The sequence below is a fragment of the Lampetra planeri genome, chromosome 21 (genome assembly GCF_965212315.1).
Source record: "Lampetra planeri chromosome 21, kcLamPlan1.2.h2, whole genome shotgun sequence".
Lineage (NCBI taxonomy): Eukaryota > Metazoa > Chordata > Hyperoartia > Petromyzontiformes > Petromyzontidae > Lampetra > Lampetra planeri.
Genome location: NC_136127.1, coordinates 539,570 through 554,343, shown reverse-complemented (window position 1 = coordinate 554,343; position 14,774 = coordinate 539,570). Strand labels below are relative to the sequence as shown.

At 46.3% G+C, this 14,774-nt stretch overlaps 1 protein-coding gene across 1 annotated transcript in view; it reads left to right on the top strand.

Moving 5' to 3' along the window:
• The window catches only part of LOC144724776 (uncharacterized), a 43,570-nt gene that overhangs the window by 15,503 nt on the left and 13,293 nt on the right, over nucleotides 1-14,774 (top strand). The window contains exons 4-5 of the mRNA XM_078604162.1: nucleotides 3,092-3,208; nucleotides 5,453-6,119. Of these exons, the coding sequence (XP_078460288.1) occupies nucleotides 3,092-3,208; nucleotides 5,453-6,119 (784 nt within the window). The remainder of the gene's footprint in view (nucleotides 1-3,091; nucleotides 3,209-5,452; nucleotides 6,120-14,774) is intronic.

Sequence of the window (14,774 nt, the reverse complement as noted above, 5' to 3'; positions counted from 1 at the left end):
ATGAGCCTAAACCTCACCCATTCCCTTTGGCGACAGGAGCGGGAGAGAATTATTGTTCCAATTAGCACCTGTCAATGATTTGAGTGTTTTGTTGTTTCGGGTATATTTGAATAATGACAGTAACCAATGAAAACCGGATCCGTTTGATATTGCCACATGCAACGGAATGATTGAACACACTAGTAAACCACACCTATAAAAAAGTATTTTAATACAAGCAACTATTTTCTTTATTAAAAGTCAGAATACCAGTTATTAATATGCAAAGGGTGTTTGGTACAGCTTATATAGAATACTGTTACGAAGGCTTTGGTATGAATCAAAAAGCAAGTAAATCAGGCAATGCTCTGTATGCAAAAGCAATCAACATTAAACAACCCAAGATCAAAAGTAGGAAATGAATAAGTACTTGATACCACAGACTCAAAGTAATTGTGATGCGCACTAATACATGCGTAGTGTCTTCAAGAATTACTCACACCGACACGTTGTAACAAGTCACCTGCTTACACTTTAGTCACCTATTCTTGCACCAGTTGTAGGCACTCCTATAACTATACGGTCACTTATGTTTAACTTCTCCCCACTCTTATCTATCTTTCACCTCACCTATCCTGCACTCGGCAGCTCTGCTCTACGCGACTCTGCAAACAGCGTCTCCGCACACAGCAACTCTACATCTCCACTGCTGCCCTCGCCTACGCTCCCTCAGACCCGCTCACCTGTCTGTCCCAGGCGGGGGGATCAGCCAATACCCGCCCGGCGACGGCGTGTGGGTTGATGTCCCATTGACGGCTGGAGCGGCAGCGGCGAGATGCCTTCACTCTTGTCCCTGGCAACAATTCCCCCTCGCTCACGCACACACCCTTATATCCCTCTGCTAATTATCTGAGACCTCTCGTGCGTCTCTTTAAGCTCTTGCCAGGCCGGCGCCTGTTGGCCCATCGATCAACCCTCATCTCCTGTCTCCCTGGCAATACCTCCGGTCTCAACGTGCACAACCGGTCGACCCCGTTTACACCTGCTTCGCCCCTTAACAACTGACGGATTGTTCGTGCAACTTCATGTTGCACATGCGCACCTGTTTGCCCTCGGTTGCCCTCGGTTAACTGTGCGCACTGGGTATTTCTCTCTTCTACATATGGACTTTAAGCATAGTCCGGTATCTTTAGTCGCAGTCAATGAGGGGGGGTCTTGTTTTGCCTGTGGGAGCCGTTGCGCGCGATACCTCCTCCAGTCGACGTGAGCAGTGCGATGCCGCACCAACGCGGCCACATGGCAGCAGTGGCCGCAACTGTCAGCTGGACGAACGAAAGCCTCCGTCACATTGATGACTCAGTTGCGGGCTGTTAATGAGAGCATAGAAGCAGCGATGCTATCGGCGCAGAATTCTGACGAAGTGTAGATGCGACCTCCTCGTGGGTGTCGACAGCACAGCACTTTTTCCCCATCAGGTGAAAAATGGGCAGATATCTTCACCATGATGATAGTCCATGGACTTGTTATAAAGTCACTATTTAGCTCGTTGGCTCGATTGGCAAAGTTTAGTGCAATTGGTGTTCTCTCTTGTGTGTGGATCTCCTCCTTGAGTCATCCTTATCTCTACTTATTTTCGAACAACTCTTTACACGTTGATTCTTCAACAACTTGTAAATCTTCAGATCTTCCTTAAACAACTCCACTGCTGTGTTTCTTCAGGTTATCAAATCCTGATTCTCTATATCATATTGCTATCAACTTATTACAGCTGTGGTACACCACCTCCTCCTCTGATTCTCCACTGCCTTCCACTCTATGTTCAGTGGTGGCTCTCTGTCATGACGGTGTACGGCCGGGTCTCATGATGGTGGCGGATTTTCACAGCGCCCGAGCCACTGCTGGGCTGTGCCCACAGTTCAGTGGTGGCATGTGTGGATATACAATAGACTCTCAATTATCCACGCTAATGACGGGAACGACGGCTACGGATAATTCAAAATTGCAGATAATCCAAAAATATTCATTTTCCACGGATCTCTATGCCAAAAACCACGAATATAGGTATGCATTACCAATCGATGTGCATGCTCAGTGATAACTTTCCTGGTCCCGCGCAGAAGATTCCACCCATTAAGTGGACAGCAGAGCCACGGCAATCAAAATAAACCAAACTCTGCCCACTGTTTTAAATGTATGCAACTGCTGTACTCTAGACGTGATCACGTGGGTTTCGGATTAACCAGAGCCACATATATGTTCAGTTTAAGCACGTGACTTTTCATAAACATTTCCCAAAATTAACAACGTATAACTGTTTTTAGAATATTAAGTTTGGCTGAAGGGAAAATCCATGAGTTATTAATTTATGTCAATATATAAGGTGCGCGATTAATCCGCAAATCGAATAAGCACGTGGATAATTAAGCTTCTACTGTACTAACATCAAGAGTTGATGTTAGTGGGTGGGTGGGTGAGTGGGTGGGTGACACAGGCTTGAGAAATCAATAGCCAATTTGCCTGATAAAGAGGAGGTCTCTCCTATCTTCTGTGAGGCAATGGAGGCCTTACATATTGGACCTCCACAGCTTGGCCATCAGTCTGTGCTCTTTCGGAGACGAAGGCAGTTTGTATGTCTGACCTCGTGTTCCGTGGCTGGTGCGGCACAGCTGATCAGTAGAATGAACACCCGGAGTAGTAGGGGATGTCTCCGGCACATTGTGAGCCAACCTCAAGGACCTTTCTCTGCAGGGTTCTCTTTCCTACGAAGCTTTTAAGTCAAGTTAGACTCCGGTCTTGAGTTGTCCAGTTATTTTCCATTAAAAGACTTGTGTAACAAAACGTTAAGCAACCACAGCAACCAATGCATTGTTATGCACAACTAATTCATTGAATTGCATGCCCACTTCACAATGCCAACCCCAGCTGCACCCGACTTCTCGCTTTAAACATTCATCAGCCAAGCGAGATCGGGCTTTTTGTTTGAATGGGGTCCGAGGTGCATGACCACCGTGCATTGTTTATTAGTTTTGTGGTTTGAAGTTTGTGTTGTGTTCATGATAAGTTTAGCACGTTTGGTGTAATTTTAAGGCGTATGTTTGTGGAATTGTGGCAGGGAAGGCACGAGGAAGCCAGCGCCGAGCGGTAGCGAGGGCTGAAGACGTGACCTCTCAGAAGCCGCACGTGTCAGGCTGGACTGGGATCAAGATCGAGCAGGATGGTCGCTGGAGAGGTACAGGTTTAGCTTCTGTTGCCACACATTACATACATATTATCTGGAGGTTACTCATTACCTATATGTTCTTAGTCACAGGTTACCTAATAAATACATATTTGTTTAAAACTGTATCACTAAACTATTTAGATTTTACCAGGTAGGGCCCACTGAGCTATGGCCACAAAGGATAGGTCAACGAAGTGGCTCATCACGTGGAAATTTATCGTCGCCAATTACATTATATGCATGTTTCTAAATATGGAGGGAAAAACCAGAGTACCCGGAGAAAAATCCATGCGACCACAGAGAGAACATGCAAACTCCAAATATACAGGTGTCGGGGTCAAGATCAAACTCACGACCTCCTGCATACCAGGCGAGACAGTGGTGCCCTTTACTTTTTTCTATCAACTGTATCACCATTTGTGCTGTGGGCTCTAATGTTGTGAGTTGAAGTTTTCTTTCCAAACTCTCTGAGCAGTGCATCACAGTACATCACGATGTACAGGGGCCACTCGTGCCGCAACAGTTTATTGTTACATTACACAGTGCATGTGCCAATGTATATAATCCTGGGATATCAGCACTACTAAGCACAGGAAGACCAAGGTCCATTACTCAGTTAAATGAGGATGAGGCATGAACTACGGTGGAGAAACACGTGACTAAAACTGGCCTCAGCCGAGGCAGCCCTATCCAGCCGATGATGCTTGACGAAGGTCACTGGAGCAGACTGACAGTGTAGCTGTTCTGCAGATTGCTGCATTCATACAGCCACAGCCCAGGAGGTAGAGTGAGCCAGAAAGTATCTGGATATTTGTTACAGTGCTTGTGACAGAAGTAAAGTAAAAATAATTATGTTCTGTTATAGTGCTCTTTATGTCAGGGCATCTGAGAGCGCTTCACACATGATAAGCAACTTAATATCTCATCTCTGTGCAATACAAGGTGCTTCAGCATCTGGCCTGCAAGTGGGCATTAGTCTGCCAGTAGGGGGCGATGATTGCTATGTGAATCTCAGTTGAGTAATTTGCGAGTGATTTTTAGAATTTGGTCAATTCGGACCGTGACACCGGCACGCAATGACCTATTTTCGAATGACGTCGCAGGTTCTTCAACTTGAAGCAAATGACGTCCATGTTTACGGTTAACCCACGCACATTAATAACTAGGGTGGCCCACACAGGCAGACATAAGCAGAGAGAGAAAGACTCACAGAGACAGAGAGAGACACACATAGGCACACAGAAAGACAACGTCTCTGTGTCGAGGCCTTAAATAGAGAGTCTCTGTGTGAGTCTCTCTCTGCTTGTGTGTCTGTGTCTCCGTGTCTATGTTTTGTCTCTCTCTCGAATTTAACAATCTTTGGAAGAATATAATCAATCAGGTGGGGTGTTGACTGTTTTGTTGGCTGACTGTGTTGTTATTGCATTATATTTCCAAGTTTACTATGTTTGTTTTCTCATTCATTTATACCTGATGATGGTTGCTTGTATTACAATCGAAATATCGTATTCTATTATTATTTTATTTTATTTCTATCTACGTGACTTTACCGAAAGAACCAAAGAGTAATTCCTGCAGTCACGAAAGCTTCGAATCTAGTTTAAAACGAAACTCTTTTAATTTTACCAGGCAAGGCCCACTGAGCTTATACAGCTCTTTTCCAGAAGTGACCTGGCCACAATTGATAGCTCAACGTAGCGGCTTATCATGTGAAAATTTGTAGCAACCAAATGCTCTAAACGTGTGTTGTTGATTCGAAATGTGGAGGAAAAAAACGGAGAAAAATCCACATGACTGAGGGGAGAGAGAAACGCAAACTCCAAATATACAGTCATCATTGTCGGGATCGAACCCATGAACTCCTGTATACCAGGCAAGGTAGTTAACATCTCCGAGCTACCGCTTAGTTTGGCACGAACAAGGATATATTCCTAATAAAGTTTTAACTTTATTATAATCTCCTTAATGTCCATAAACCTGCATTCTAGTGGCCCCACACCATTTTTGTTCTCTGTGCTTGATCTAGTGGATAGTGGGTAAGCTGGTCTTATTCACAGTCCCTGAGCACAGGCTCAGAGGCCCGATACATCAACCGGCTAGCAGCAAATGGTGCTATACAACTTGTAATTGATCAATGCGAACAAGTTTCTCTCAAATTGAGCGAGGTTTTAATGAGAGCTTTGAAAATACAAACTAGAAAGAATTCAAAAGTATAGCAGTGTGATGAAATCTGAATGCTCTGTTGATGTGCAGGTGAGAATGAAGGTGTGAGCGGGGAAGAGGGACGCTACTTCTTGCCGGAGGTGCACCAGGAAGACCGGAAAGTGGCTGTCATGGAGCAGCCCAGTCATGTGGAGTCCTCCCATGGGTATCTGGGGAACTTAGATGATGGGAATTGTGGCTACTCTGGAGAGGTCAGCGGAAATGACTTTGCCGGAGGTGGCGGAAATGGGCGTTTTCCGCAGCAGCAACAGCAGCAACAGCAGCAGCAGCAGCAACAGCAGCAGCACCAGCAGCAGCAGCATCCAGGGCAAAAGAAAGCTCGCAAGGTTCGGCGTAATTGGTCGACCAACTTGGGGGCTCCTCTCCAGCAACAGCAGCAGGCTGATGAAGCCACCGCCACTGCATACCCAGGTGATAAACCCTTCCAGTGCCAGTCGTGCGGGCAGACGTTCACGCAGCGTCGGTACTTGCAGATCCACGGGCGCACACACACGGGCGACCGCCCGTACGCGTGCGCCACCTGCGGGAAGCGCTTCCTGCAGTCGTCAGACCTGGTGCGGCACACGCGCACCCACACGGGGGAGCGCCCGTACGCGTGCCAGCACTGCGGCCGAGGCTTCCGCCTCAACCACCACCTGAGGGACCACCTGCGCACGCACGCCGGTGCCAGGCACGTGTGCAGCATGCCCCCCGCCACGTAGCCAGCACTCACCATAGCCCACAACACCTTCTCACACCTGCACCCTCGTTTTACAATAATAATAACACTTTAGAACGTTTTGTATTCGCAGGGTGGCACGTTGATAATACTTGTGCCTCAGAAAGAAGGTCCTGGGTTTGACTTCCTACTCGAGCACCTTTCTGTGCAGAGTTTTTTTGTTCTTCCCCTGTTCTGTTTGGGTTTCTATGAGTTCTCTGGTTTCCTCTCATAGCTAAATACTCACACACACACAATGTTACTGTAATTGGCCAAACTTCTCGATGCTGTAAAATAACCTGAAAATTACCTAATTGGGTGACATGCAGCAAAATCACCCTTCTCTCCACAAACTTGGCAGCATTCTTAGGTAAGCAAGCGTAGTAGTAGTCCCGTACACGGCTATCACGAAAGGGGGGGACGTACTGTGTTTCAGAGGCAGTCTGCAGTAGTTTCACAGTCCGCGGGCGATGTTGCGTGTAATCCCAATTGAGTTTGTTTTCTTTTGTTTATGTGCATAGCTTTGTACAGACGCAACAAGTTCTCGATTTATTTTCATTTAAGATTGGCACCGTCAGGTCTGGCATCTATCTGACCCCCCTCTAAGCGGTGCGGTGGAGATGGATGGGAGGTTGCTTGTGTAACGACTCCAGGAGACACTGCCTTTTTAAATCCTTTATATTAAGTTCGCTTGCTTGCGCGCTTACGACCGTGCAAATCTTTCGGTCGTTTTTTAACCCACTTCCCGTGATCCAATCGAGCTGACATTTTGCACACAGACTCGTTGTGCGTGACAATTTATTTTCGTGAAAAATTCCAAAATTTTCCACTTTTTAGGATTTTTTTTTTTATATTTAATTACCAATTGCTTAATGGTGGCAGGCAATCATCTGACCCATAGGTGGCAGCCATCTCAAGCCAGAGGACGAGAGGACTAGCCGCCCGTTTCAAAGACCAATGTGGGCTGGGTTGTGGCCCATTGAACACGCATAAAGGATTTATAGCGAAAAACTTTGTTTTTACGGGTTCATTTTTTATGATTCTTCTTCTGAAGACACATTCACTTGACAGCGAAGACCCCGACTCCAGCAACAGCCCCGAGTTTCTCCTCTAGACCCCTTTTATCCCTAGCAGGTCCATCCCTTGACCCTTGGCCACGCCCCTAGTCTCGAACTCTCTCGCTGGCTTTCGATCCTTACTTCACACCTGTCCCCTTCTATCATTTGGCAACAGCCCCTATTCTTGATCCTTCTTGTAGACCTCAGATCATTCCCCTGTCTGTCTGTTCCTTAACCTGTCATTACCCCTTGTAGCCCCTAGTCTCTTCCCATGCTAATTCTGTCATTACCCCCTGTGCCCACTATCAGTTAACGTGTCATTACCCCTTGTGGCCCCTAGTCTCATCCTTTTGCCAATTCCCCTGTCATTACCCACTGTGGCCGCTAGCCCCCTGTACTGTCTTTACACTTGTAACCAGTCTGTCCGGTTTGACTGGCTGACCAGATGACGGATGTTGTGAGGATCATTCAGACATAGCGGCCAGCCAACTGTAGTCTGGATAATGGTCCAGTGGGGTACATGGATAACATCAGACTGGTCCGGGCAATCGTTGAAGTGTCCCTCCCTTGAGCCAGATATTCTTTATAACTACAGACTGGTGTCTCACCTGCCCTTTCTAGGTTAGGTTATTGAGAAGCTGGTTGCACAGCAGCTGGATAATGATTTGTCTATCCAAGTGTCGAATCTAATGCTAATCTAATTTAATGCTTATGGAGCGCCTTCGTTCAAGGCGTTTGATGTAGTTTTAAAAAACACTGACAAAATGGAATTATTTAGAGGGCAGGGGCTTGCAAGGGTTGAGCAATGAGTGACCACGATATAAGATACTTGGGGATCACGAAAGGGTAGGTGAAGGAGTGGAGGGGCGAGGGTAGGGAAGAGAAACAGAATGGGCACTAAAGAAGCACTATGCTTCATGATTCTCTCCAGTCAGGATTTCAGAAGAGGATTTTTACCAAGATGGCTTCTTGATATTGTATTCTCCAAAGAGCGAGAGATCGGAATATACGTTTTATCTTGGTTCTCGTGATCTCTCCATGCCATTCGACACTGGACCATGTCGTGCTGTTGGAGTACCTCAACTTCAATTGTGGATTGTCCGGCACTGTCCTAAGGTGGTTTCGGCCTTACCTCGAGGGTAGGATACAGTGAATAGTCTGGGTTTTATTCCTCTGTGGGGTGCCACAGGGCTCCATTTGAGCAACCCATGTTTGCGCTGTCTATGTTGCCATTGGGGGACATTATTAGGCGGTACGCTTTGTTTTCACTGCTATGCAGCTGCACATGTCCTTTGAGCCGGGCAATATATTCTTATGGTGTTGTGTTCTTGGTTGAGGTTGATCCCTCTGAGAGAAGGCTCCGGTAAACCTAATTCTCCGACGTGGGATGCTGTGGATGGTGGGAGTGGGCTTGTCGCTTTTTCTCAGCAAGCCAGAACACCTCCTCTGTCAGCCAATGCAGCTGCATGAGCCACTGTCCCGAACCTCACCCATTTCCCCTCGTCATCAGAGTGGTTTGGGGGGGACGATGCCAACCCCTGCTGCAAGCAATGATGAAATTCTCGCTTGCAACTTTGATCAACTAGCTGAGACACCTACCACTCTAGTGGAAGAATGCAGGGCACATATTGCAGATGACAAGCTGATGGTAGTCTGTTATGGACAGATCAGCTCCATGGTAGGTCCTAGTGTCAAGGACATGGGTCCACATCGGCTGTTCCAGTGTCATGGTCTCGTCACCTTCAAAGTCGGTCTAATGACCAATAAAGCTACACGTAACCAGGCACCCCCGCAACCTGAATGGTCTCCTTTCTTCCTACTGCCCCTTTCGACTGCTTTAATCCACTGACAAGGGACTGCTCAACTTTTCCAGGGTGTGACTACAAACATCTTTGGGGCCCAGTATTTTGCTTACGTGAGGTTCTCTACCTCATCAGATAAGGCTCTGCCTGACTTTCGCATAAAAACAAAAACTTAAACGTGCTGGACCTGTTCAGCCTGCATTCACGGATGAAGATTTAAAGTGTCACAAAATGTATGGTTTTAGATTAACCTGATTGTTCTAATTGCACGTTTCGAAAGTCGTATCGCAGAATAACAATGTGTTTAGCATGTGCCTCGCTTTAAGGAAGGCGCCTTTTTAAAAATAACTCAAGTTTTCGTGCGCCTTGCATCTCACAACGCCTTACGATTTGTAAGCGCAGTTTTCGCATCGAGTTGCGCGGGAAACAACCAGAGTAGTTCTTCGGAAGACAACCGCAACCGGCAGCAACAATTTTTTTCCGAAGATGTTTGGGCCTAAATTGGGATGTTTGGCCAACTCTCCACTCATGAGCGCTGACACGTGGGAGTAAATCAGGGCACCCAGAGGAAATGCATTTGTGCAAGGGTGGATAACACCAATCGTTGCAGAGACAGACATTAATCCACTTGCTCTTCTACCATAACCCCTGACAAACCAGGAGATGGTGAGGTTTCTGAGCAGGGATTGGGTTTCACAATGCATGTGCGTGTGATCCACCAGCCCTCGCTACCTCCACAGTGTTGTATTGCAGGGCTACGTGCAGTATAGCCACCAGCGCCCTGGCAGATAGACCCATGTTCGTGCATATAGCAGTGTCTAGTGGGTTTAATGCAACAAACACTCCGACTTGTGTAGTGCTATGATGGGGTTTTTGTGGTTCATACCGAAGTGTTTGTTAGAACTTGATTTGAAGCTTTCGTGACTGCAGGAATTATTCTTTGGTTCTTTCGGTAAGTCACGTAAAAAGAAAATGAATTAAATAATAGAATACGACGTTTCGATTGCAACACAAGCAGTCGTCATCAGGTAGAACTAAATTTGAGAGAGAGACAAAACAGACACGGAGACACAAGCAGAGAGAGACAGACACAGAGAAATAGACACACAACATAGACACACAGAGAGATGTTTATTAGATTACAGACTTATGATTGTGGTTGAGAGGTGTTGGAAGGTGCTTATTGTGAACTGTCATAAGATGTGACACTTTTTAACATTGGGTATACACATTAATGAAAATATGAATGGAAAGGAATTGCTTTGGTACTGGCATTGGATGACGACACAAGCAATAGCAGAGTAAGGGTTACATTTACTCGAAACTCGGCACGATCCCCGTAAGAAGCATTAATAACTAGATCATAGATTAAATTGTATTTCTCATCGCGGACTTAATTGTTATGACATATTTTCTGTAAATTACCTACCTATAAATGTCATTGTCTGTCTGTTTGTCCGTGTGTGTGTGTGGCCGAAACTTGCGAAGGATTTTGCTCGCACACCGTGGGGTTTACGTTTAAAAAAAGTAGCCAGGTAGCACGCCATAAGCCCCGTGCTGAGCCAGCGCTATTCCGATTTCACATTCCTTCACCTTTAAAGTAGTTTAATTAGCGATTTAGTGCTGTTTTCGTTTATTTATTACATAGCACGCGCTCGACCATACCAACTCACGTGTTCGGTGGGGATGAAGGGGGATTTCTCTTTCGTGTGGACATTGCGCAAGGTAACACAGATTTACAGCTCCCTTCAATCATATTCTACCAGGACTGTTTCCTCATTACAAATTGCCTTTTATAGGTTAAGATTTAATGACAGGGATGAACCATTGTTTATGAAGAATAGCCTTTTTCTGGACTCTTGAGGCATAAGCAGCCACGAATATCACTTACTGCACAAATAGCAAACCAATAAATATACTCAATTACATTATCATTCTATAACATTTACACTTGCCCCTCAGTAGGGGGGTTGAGTAGTGACGTTATGTCAATTACGCTTGATTGGTGCGCATTTGCTCAGTTCCAGGTAGGTTAGGTTTATTTTGTATTCGTTGACTTTCATTAGTTTGCCGCTCTTGCTCGCGGCAAATTTTTGCACCAAAATGGCGGAATACCCTCGCAGTCGCTCCTAATTACTTATTATGCACGCGTGCATTTCCCCTCTCCCTTGCTTATTTCTCTAAAGTCACTTACATAGAAAACTATTACAAACTTATTTAGTATATATAAAGGTTAGTGTGTGTACGTCCATGTGTACTTGAGTCCATATGTATGTGTGCCTTGTGTCTGTGCAAGTCCGTGTATGTGTGTGTCAGTCCATGTGTGTGTGTTAGTCGATGTGTGTGTAAGTCCATGTGTGTGCGTAATTCTATGTGCATGTGAGTCTATGTATGTGTGTGTTTAAGTCGATGTGTTTGTTCGTCGATGTGTGTGTGTGAGTTCGTGGGTGTGTGTGTGTTAGTCGATGTGTTTGTGCAAGTCGATATGTGTGTAGGTCCATGTGTGTGACACTATGTATGTGTGTGTAAGTCGATGTGTTTGTGTGTAAGTCGATGTGTGTGTGCGAGTCGCTGTGTATCTGTACATCGATATGTTTGTGTGTGTAAGTCCATATGTTTGTGTGTGTAGTTCCATGTGTGTGTGTGTAGTTCCATGTGTGTGTGCGTCGATATGTGAGTGTGTATGTCAATGTGTGTATGTGGGAGTCGATAAGTCAATGTTTCTGTGTGTCTGTGTGTGCGTAAGTCGATGTGTGTGTGCGCGCATCGATGTGTGTGTGTTAGTCAATATGTCTGTGTGTAAGTCCACGTGTGTGTAGGTCGATGTGTGTGTGGGTCTATGCATGTGTCTATGTATGTGAATCGATGTGTGTGCGTGGGTCCATGTGTGTGTGTGTAAGTGCATGTGTGGGTCCATGTGTGTGTCTTTTACGCCCAGGCAATGCCGGGTACTGCCCATTAGTACTCAATAAATATCTTTCCTTAATTGAGTACACAGTGCAATATACATTGTTGTGGTTTTTTTAAACTGCCCGAAGATAGTTTTTTTACAGAAATGGCCATTTTTTTAAGTTAACTTGCGTAGATTTGATTTTGAGAAGGTATTAAATCTTGTACGGGTAGTGAGCTGACACTATACAAGTTTGTCAACTCTGTCACCTTGTACTCTTAAATTGGTTTGGACTTTTGTTGTAACTGGAGAAGCTTGGGGGAAATGTCGTCGTAAGGTCTGCCATGGTCACGGAGATAATTCCAACGTTCATCGTCACATGGAAGAGGACATACACTTCCATTCGTAAGGTTTTGTGTGATTGCTAACTATAAGTAAAGTAAAACAATCTCAATGCACGATAATTTGTAGTATTCATAATATGTAATGTATGTGTAATTTTATGACCAGACATGTTAAGGACATGCCTGTCATAGTGTTCTAGATTTCAAGCGTGCCGATGTCTAGCCCGGCAGTAGTGGCTGCGGCGATGCACGTGGCCTGTAAATCCAGCACTGCGAAGGCAGCAGCGAGGGTTGGTAGTGTCACGTTGCCTAATCCGGAGGGCTGATGGTCAGGGTGTATCGCGTTGTGCTGGTGTTCGACCACTCAGAGTCCTGGCTGTTAGGGATGTCAGCTTTTTATTACTCCGAGCTGACACCGACCACCCCAGGCAGAGGAGTTATGCCGTGGAGCAGGCTACCACAACGAACATCAACCAAATAACAATACCAGATCACCCACACGCATCCACTCACACCTACGGTCCCTACCGCTTTCCCGAGACACACAGAAGCTTTTGGGGAAGGGGGGTCGTCCACCTCCCCTATGCAACTCTGCTTCAGAGATACCTCGTTCCTTCTCCAGGGGTTTTTCTCTCCCCTATGCAACTCTGCTTCGCAGAGTACCCGTCCTCTGACAGTGGAAGATGTCCGTGGGCCACCCAAGCAGCCACCCTGGTAACCCGATAGCACCCGACTTCACTCTTGGTCAGTGCCAGGCTGCAGCTCGCTTGTTTCCCTGTGCCTGATGCTCCTGGCATGCTCTTGGGGGTTTTAGACGTCCCACCGGCCCTGGTTCACTCCCCAGATCGGTCGCTGGAAACATAACAATAATCATACCGTCACCTAATGTTTCCCTGTCCGATATCTATTCTATCGAGTTGGAGACAGCACTCAGCTCCTACTTGGTGACGATCCCCTGGTCCTCACTCGTGTCGCTCTTTGAGGGTGGGAGCTCGCCCAGCCACTCTTGCTGCTGCCGCCGCTGCTCCTGAGTTGCGTGCCCCCACACTGCCGATTTGGGCACTCCTTTTATAGGGCTGTGCAGCCCATTGTGCGGTCCCTGGGCCAATCCCGTGAGACGGGTCCGTCAATGAAGAGCCGACGCTGCCCTAGAACTGGTTGGCTTGTTCTCTTCCCAAAACCCGTTCCTACACTGGTCTGACCACACTATCTCCAGCTCACGGGGAAGGCTTCACGCACTACGCCACAGGTGGATCACCACAAGATGTGCTACTTATACCCTGTTTCACCAGGAGAATGCAGTATAGCAAAAATGTGGACTCGACCTATTCCATCTGCACGGGATAGCGTTTCTCCCTCACGTGTGTGGGTTTTCTGCTGGTGCTTCCGGTTCCTCACGTATGGTAAACACTCGTTAATTGGCTGATATCACCTTCATGTACAAAGAGGTGCGGAGCTTGGGCTAATTGTTGGTGCCAGCTTGCCATGTGGCTGCCTCCCCTGTTTTTCTGTGGTTCCTCACACCCCATTGAGTTGTCTCTATTCAAGCATCAGTGAATGCTGCATGGTCCAAGTTGAAACGATAAATATCGATGGTATTTTGGCATGAATTGGGATCCCCAGAACGCTTATTTTGCGGTGTTTTTCACGGCCCACTTGTTTGGTAGGGCTACATTTGGTCACGGTGTCTTACCATGCCAGTCAAATTCAGTTGTCTGTTGGACGTGTGGAGAAGGAGCATGTCGAGCATAGAGATAGTAGGCGGTCCATGGCTCGTGGTTGGTTATTACAATTGCAGCTTTGGGGTTTTTCCTCGTCCTTTTGTGCAGACTCTTCCTGTTCTGATCTGCGTTTTGCACGGGCTTAATGTCATGATAGAGCTAAGTCCAGTGAGCTGATTCCTTAGTTTGGTCTTTCGTGTAGTATTTGTGCCATATCGGTGCACTATCCAGGTTATTCGCCAACATTTTCCAAGAGAGTTTTCATTATTCTTAGGCGTAGTTTTTAGCAGCTGGTAGAGCTTTTCTAGAGTTTAGGCTCGAGTCCTGTGGTAAGATATTGATATTGTTTTGCGAATGGGTCTCGCTTGAATGCGGTTCTATTCTCAGCGTTCTGTTGCCTCTGTGGATATTTTGCGCAGCGGTGAGCGCGAAGAGCCAAAGTGAGAGCGAAATTGTGTTTGTCAGCATTCCTCCGACTGTCCACCACGCTGGGGTGCTGTGTTATAGATCTAGCAGCTTGACATTTGGGCAACTTTCGATTTAAAGCTTTCGTGACTGCAGGGATTCATCTTCTTGGTTCTTTCGGTAAAGTCACGTAGAAGGGAAATAATAAAATAATCAAAATAAAACATAATAAAATAATTCTCACGACGTTTCGGCTACAACGCAAGCAGCCGTCCTCAGGTGAAGAACAGGTCTGTCGCGAAGATGGCGTCTGAATGAAACACCCCAGGCTTGGAGCGTATATTTAAGCTGGGTTAGAAGGGGAAGAGCTCCTTGACAAAATAATTTGCATATCAAGAGGAATTTAGCATATTTATGGGAAATGCAGATATGGGA